Genomic DNA, 7,211 nt, shown 5'->3' with positions numbered 1-7,211 from the left:
TAAGAGTCAACCTCACTTTCTCTGAAAGGTGGCACTAAAGCAATTGGCTTGCTTGCATCAAATTGGTCAGAGGAGAATGAATCAGAAGGTTTACTCACAATTTTACTCACCGGGGTAGAGGTAACATTGCGTTGTTGGGAAGGATCCAGCTCCATAGCCCTTATGCGGAGATGCATAAGCTCAACTTCTTTGGCTTTAGCCTCAAGCTCCACCTCTTTCAGGCGAAGGGCGAGCCTAACGGTGTGTTCACACCGAACGCGATGGACGCGAATAGAGCGTCAGGTTTACATGTAAAGTCAATGGAAAAGCGCGATGACTCGCGATTGCGGGTCCCGCGAAAATTCGGAAGCAGATTTGCGTCGCGAAAACGCCAAAACGCATGAAACGCGCGTCAGTGTAGCGCGTCTGGCGCGTTTGACTCGCGAATAAAACCACGCGCGTGAGTTTTTGTGTTGCATTTTGTGCATACGCGCGTTTCGCGTCTACCGCTCGAGTTGGAAAAATCTGAACTCCAGCGTCAAATCGCGCCGCGACAACCAATCAGGAGCCTGGTGACGTGGCTCTGACCTAGGTCAAAGGGGCAGATCCAGCCAAAGCCCTTCATTCTTCATTCAGTATGGAGGAAAAGCTAATCAGTGCCGTGGCTAATCACCCGGAGCTATACGATGCTAGCTACTACTTTTACCGAGACAGGAATAAAAAGGACCTAGCTTGGAGACACATAAGTGAGGAGATCGGGCAACCTGGTAAGTTCATTCCTTCTTTTTAATTTTCAGACTGACCCGATGAACCCGCGCAAAAGCTAGCAAGCCCGCCTACTGTCCCGCTATTTTCCCACTGATGTACAAATACCTTTCCGCTAACAAGATAATGCGTTTATTCAGAGGACATCTGCAGGAGAAAGTGGAAGAGCCTCAGGGACACTTATAATAAGGAGAAGAAGGCAGAGAAGGAGAAGAGGAGTGGGTCTGCAGCAGGATCGGGGAGAAGATGGAAGTTCTTCGCGGTCATGGGGTTTCTGGACCCCTTCCTCACCCCGCGGGAGACTAGCGGTAATATGGTGCGGACCGTGGAGAACTTCTCCCCCGAGGACCAGGGACAGCCCGAAGAGGCAGCAGGGGAGTGTCAGTCAGAAGGTATGTTTACATTGAGTTAATGTAGGCAGTTAATTTATGCGTGTTGTCATACAGGAACATATTTTGTTTATTAATAAACAGTATACAGTAGTCCCGCTGTTCATCCGTCACTGCCTCGCCTTTTCGCTGATTTTTTTTATTGCACCGTACAGCTTTCAACGATGGCATTGCATTCTGCAGCCCAAATGACAAATCTCCTCCATGTCGTGTCTCCTGCGCTTGCCAAACTTATCATGTTTGGTTTTGATAACCATCACGTCCAATAGAAAAAAACAGCACAAAAACACTCATAACTATGAGCCTCATTCGGAAATACACACCTGCACCGGGAGCAAAAAAGGCGCACAAAAGTGGCGCCGCAGACGGAGAAAAAGCGCGGCATAATACTTTTACGTTTTAAAATCGACAAAGGTTTTCACTTTGAGAATCAACTTGTGAGAACTGTGACTACTGTTCATGTGCTGCAATAAATGAGAGACCACTGTATATAATAATAATAATAAGTATATAATAATATAATATTCTCTATGACTATTGTCTTCAACCTGTTAACATCTAATATTGTCTTGATAGAGTCAAGTAATCATGCAGCAGAGTCATCCCCTGTCTCTTCTCCTGGCTCTCCAGTCCCTGGTCCCTCAGCTCCTGCTGCTGCACCCACAGGTATGAACATCAAGCACTGACAGCTTTTTACTCGCTTGGATTCCCTTGTGATCACCTTTACTAAATATCTACAACCAATCTGTTTATATCATGTTTTTTTTTTCAATTTTGAAAATGAAAATCTAGTAGCAGCCTTCTCATTACTTTGTGTTGTTTTGTGCTGTGTTTTACAGGCCCACAGAGGAGGACAGCTCGAAGGCGGGCGAGGGACGGGTCCCAGGACGGTCCATCGGCGGTGGAGCTGGCCATCCTGGAGTCCCTAAAGAGGCCACGCCCGTCTCCAACTGAACATTTCCTCCTCGGCCTTGTTCCTGCTCTGGAGAGCATGCCGCCTCAGACACGAGAATTCGTGAAATTTCAAATTTATAAATTAGCTTTTGAAAACAGCACAGCTGTGTTAAATTTGGAAACATTGGACCCTAATGATCAGTAGTTTTCTGATGAGGCAGCAGCTCTCCAGGGCAGAAACAATGTTCTTATTTTTCTCCTCCTTCTCCCTGAGGCTCTTCCACTCCAAGCTGGGTCCTTTTTATTCCTGTCTCTCTGTAAATAGTTACATTTCATATATTTATGATAAATGTTTTTGTTAATGAATTTATATTTTTTCAAATAAACATTTATAATGACAAAATGTCTCTGTTCTACTACACAGCAAATATTGGCACCCGACTTGACACAAGTAGAATTTATTTCATATTATACTAATGACAAAACATACTAATACAGTGGGATGCAAAAGTTTGGGCAACATTGTGAAAAGTAATTATTTTCTTGTACAAATCATTGGTTGTCACAATAAAAATAGTCAAATATATCATATAGGAGACACACACAGTGATATTTGAGAAGTGAAATGCAGTTTACAGAAAGTGTGCAATAACTGTTTAAATCAAGCAGGTGCATAAATTGGCAACACAAAAAAAGAGAAATGAAGCCTGGAAGTAAATATTTAGTGTATATCAATGTGTGTGTCTCCTATATGATATATGTAAGTGACATTTTTCATTGTAACAGTGATTCATACAGGAAAATAATGACTATTAATAAGGTTGCCCAAACTTTTGCACCACACTGTATATAGGAACATAGTGAAGACAAGTTATTTAAGAGAGTAAAAAGAGGTTAGTTTATTTTGGAGTAGAGCTCCATTTATTAAGAAAAATTTAAAAAGACAGGAACACTCTTTAGAGGTTTGTGGGTGGCTCTTAAAAGAGCCGTTGTGGGGAAGTCACTCGGACTTCAAACAGGCTACTCCTTTGGTTGCCAAGACACAGCTCCCTCCACCGAGAAGTGAGCCATGAATTTCTCCCTCACCAGGACAGCCTCTCTGGAGGAGTTGTTTGCTGGCAAGGAACCTGGACAAAATTGTTTAAAATGAGTATTATGTGTACTGCAGTTACAAAATACATTATTGAAATTCCAAAATTACAAATTGCAAAACATAAATCTTACATAAAACATTTTGTAATTATAAGGATAATTACATGATATATATTAGATATAATCTAAAACAGTCTGCGGTGATTATATACAAATATTCAACTATCCCAGAATTAAACCAGGTCTAAATAAAAAGGAGTGAGTATCACTACAAAGGTTAACTCAGTGGTCCTAATGCTACAGTTTGATATCAGCAAACACCGAGCGCATACATTGATATGACACCACAGCCATGCTATCATTCAAACACTGATAACAGCATAAATCGAATTAAATCGGGACTTGATGAGACCTTCTGAGTATCACTAGAAATATTATAAACAGTCGTCTCCGTACCACAGTTTGCTATCAGTAAACACCGAGAGCATTCACTGTTAGCATAGCACGTCCATGTTAGCAGTGTATAAATGGATGGTTTAGCATGTATTAGCACAGGTATCAATAAAGGACTACCGTATTAAATACTTTTACTAACCTCAGGCAGATGGACAGGCGCTCTGCAGGTGGGATTGAGCGCCTGTAATTGGTGTCTAGGCAGGCGATTCTGGGACCGACCCGGGGAAGCAGGTCCTCAAACTGGCCGAGTGAAAGACGGTGATGTCGCTGGAATCGGCCGTCATCCAGGCGCAGCTCCTGGAGCAAATGGTGAAACTCACCAAACTGCTCATGCCTCTGGAGGACCTGATGGACCCAGGTAGGGCGAGGGCGTCTTTTACGCCGCTGCTCTGCTCTCCACAGTACATAGAGAAGGGAGACTCTCTCTTCAAGCGCTAACTCGACAGCTGCCATCTTGCAAAGATACCGGTCTGGCACAACTTCCTCCCATATCCCTCCCACATTTCCGGTTCACGCGCGTCAAAATATCATATTTTGAAGCGCGATGGATTTTTCTTGGACACGCGTTGAGACGCGAATGTGCACGCGTCAAATTAGGGGCGTTTGGGGCGTTTTTGTTCGCGTCCATCGCGTTCGGTGTGAACACACCGTTAGATCCTCCGTAACCAATCCTGGTAATTGTCCGGCTGGGCTAACGTTTGGGATCTGAATGGCAGCAGGAGCCTCTGCCCCTGGCGTCATGTGTCCACTGGCAGCTTGTGGGATGGTTGCAGCAGCTTCTGCTCCCGCATCCACCACCAAACCTCCAGTCGCCTCAACCGGCCGAGGTTTCGACTTTGCAAATACTTTTTCACCAGCTGTGCTGTCAGGCACTGCTTAATTTCTGCCTTTTTAGCATTTAAAGGCACACTAACATTAAACAAATTTGCCACCAACAACAAATCTGCCTTTGTGCATCGATCCAACTTATCTATGGTGGGTTGCAGTGCAAAATCATCCATGTCAAAAGTCATTGTGACTAGATCATCCCCAACACTACAAGAAACTGCCAACCAAAAACTGCAGACAACCCACAAAACACAATGAGCAAAAAGAATGGCAAAAGAAGATCCTGGACGAGCCCCCACTTTATGTTACGCCCCAGTCCAGGGGTACAGGACCGAGGGTTGCTCCCGACTCAGAAACTCTGAAATATTGGATAATTTAAAATCCCACCTAAAACATTTAGATGAGGCTGCCCAGAACGATGTGTGTTCTCTGATCAATACTTACCCATCTCTGTTTGCTGACACTCCGTCTCGCACTACCGTCCTCGAACATGACATAGATGTAGGTGACCACCCTCCGATCAAACAACACGCTTATCGTGTGAACCCTACCAAACGTGCACTTTTTCAGCAAGAAGTTTCCTACTTGCTGGAAAATGGTCTAGCTGTCCCTAGTTCGAGTGCCTGGAGTTCCCCATGCCTTCTTGTGCCGAAGGAAGACAAAACCCCACGTTTTTGTACTGATTTTCAGTGAACAGTGTGACCAAACCCGACGCCTACCCTCTTCCCCGCATGGAGGATTGTGTTGATAGGGTTGGCTCTGCAAAGTTTGTCACCAAACTGGATTTATTAAAGGGTTATTGGCAAGTTCCCCTCACTCCGCGTGCATCTGAAATTTCTGCTTTTGTCACTCCTGATCACTTCCTCCAATACACCGTCATGCCTTTTGGCCTTCGAAATGCCCCTGCCACATTCCAGCGCCTTATGCACATTGTCTTAGGTGGTGTCACAAACTGCGAAGTGTACTTAGACGAAATTGTATCCTATTCAGAGACTTGGTCAGAACACCTTGGAACACTCACTGAGATTTTTGAAAGATTAAAAGAGGCATCCCTTACCCTAAATCTTGCCAAATGTGACTTTGGTAAGGCCACTGTGACTTATCTAGGGAAGCAGGTGGGTCAGGGACAGGTGCGCCCCCTTCTGGCTAAAAACCAGGCTATCCTAGATTTCCCTGTGCCTCGCACTAGACGTGAACTTCGCCGGTTCCTTGGAATGGCCGGCTATCATCGTGGCTTCTGTAAGAATTTTGCAGATGTAGTTGCACCTCTCACCAGTCTCACAAGTGTGTCAAAACCATTCGTATGGTCGCCCACATGCCAGAATGCTTTTGAGTCTGCCAAAGCTCTCCTCTGCAGCACACCAGTACTTGCCGCTCCTGCTTTCACACATCCGTTTAAACTTGAGGTGGATGCCAGCGCCGACGGTGCAGGTGCGGTGCTGTTGCGGTGCTGTTGCGGTGCTGTTGCAGGAGGATAGGCAAGGTGTTGATCACCCAATTGGTTACTTTTCAAAAAAATTCAACTCCCACCAACAGAAATACAGTACCATTGAAAAAGAAGCTCTTTCTCTGTTGCTTGCTCTACAGCATTTCGAGGTCTATGTCGGTTCTAGTTCAGCACCTGTCATTGTTTACACCGATGGCACTCATCATCAGAAAGGTTGCCGACCCCTGATCTAGACCTACTCTCATGTACATGTCGCCTTTATACAAAACTGGCATGTAAACTAAGCTGAACAGAATTCAGTTTTTGTATTTATTATTATTATTATATAAACCAGACTGTTAAACAACACCAAGGCTGCAGCTGAAGGATAAAACCTAAAACTGTCTTTTTAAACATTAATTTAATTAAATACTTGATTACAATCCATCAAATTCTCCTGTGTCTTAATTATAGAGTTATTAATGTGTCTGTTAACTTACAAAGTCGACATTTTGCCAGCTTTCTTTCTTGGCTTCAAACAGCTCAACTTTATTAATATAGTAGCTCTGCTCCAGCCTTACTGACCAAAGCACTTGTAGCGTACACTGTTTTTCCTCTCACAAACACACTGTGTTGTTCTGTTCTCTTGCTTTTTCTCTGTATTATATGTTTAACCTCTTCAGATGTTTTTTTTTACCATTGTACAGTTTTCATTTCTTTTGCCATAGAGTTAAATGTGATTAATCAGACGCTGCCATCTCTTTCATGCAAATGTGCAGTAGAAACCCTTGGATTAATTTAGTGAGTTGATAAACAGCTTCACGTCACAGCTTATCGTAATTGCCAAATGTTAGGGTAGGTGACTCCAGATAACGGAAAGATACCGTTATCTGGCATTGCAGTAGAGTGCAATGTTCAGAGAATCACACTCCTAAGGGCAAGCGCACACAGACAGGCTACCTTTCTGTATCAGCATCAGTGTTGGGTAAGTTACTTTAAAATTGTAACTTAGTTACATTACTAGTTACTTCTATCAAAAGTAACTCAGTTACTTCAAGTTACTCGTTACTTTCAAAGTAACTAGTTACTAGGGAAAGTAACTTTGATTTTACTCAGAATTCTCTTGTTAATGTGTTGCTTCCATAACTTTGCCAGTCTTCTAGCTTGCTTACTTTCCACAAGTGCACTGTGCCACCTACCAATAGAAAGGAAAAGATAATGTGCATATTTCCACGAGAGAAATTCCACGCCTGGACCGTCATTGACTGCTGCCATGATTCTAGCCTACGTCACAGCGTCATGTGCGCTTTTTACATCCAACACAAAAACTGCAGTCGTGGTGCTTCGATTGTACTCAGAAATCGGAAATTCTGCCTTCTGAA

General features: G+C 43.7%; 1 protein-coding gene and 1 long non-coding RNA gene across 3 annotated transcripts; one reads left to right on the top strand and one right to left on the bottom strand.

Annotated features, from left to right (window-relative positions):
* The first annotated feature begins 233 nt into the window (after window positions 1-233).
* LOC146510765 (uncharacterized) lies at window positions 234-2,785 on the top strand. 2 transcript variants are annotated; one of them, XM_085173226.1, is made up of 4 exons: window positions 247-746; window positions 885-1,136; window positions 1,710-1,799; window positions 1,973-2,785. In XM_085173226.1, exons 1-4 carry the CDS (start codon window positions 617-619, stop codon window positions 2,230-2,232), a joined length of 732 nt encoding a protein of 243 aa, XP_085029352.1. In that variant the 5' UTR covers window positions 247-616; the 3' UTR covers window positions 2,233-2,785. The 2 variants fall into 2 exon arrangements, with proteins under 2 accessions (XP_085029353.1, XP_085029352.1); XM_085173227.1 differs by having other exon boundaries at window positions 234-746; window positions 1,710-2,217.
* A 113-nt stretch (window positions 2,786-2,898) lies between these two features.
* LOC146510764 (uncharacterized) lies at window positions 2,899-4,410 on the bottom strand. The gene is made up of 2 exons (XR_014876206.1): window positions 3,715-4,410; window positions 2,899-3,154 (listed from the first exon to the last, which is right to left on the bottom strand). It is a non-coding gene; the product is annotated as an uncharacterized LOC146510764 (long non-coding RNA).
* Window positions 4,411-7,211: the final 2,801 nt, after the last annotated feature.

Source organism: Neolamprologus multifasciatus, chromosome 9 (assembly GCF_963576455.1).
Source record: "Neolamprologus multifasciatus chromosome 9, fNeoMul1.2, whole genome shotgun sequence".
Classification (NCBI taxonomy): Eukaryota; Metazoa; Chordata; class Actinopteri; order Cichliformes; family Cichlidae; genus Neolamprologus; species Neolamprologus multifasciatus.
The sequence above is the reverse complement of the archived record's forward strand: the minus strand, read 5'-3'. Positions and strand labels throughout refer to the sequence as shown.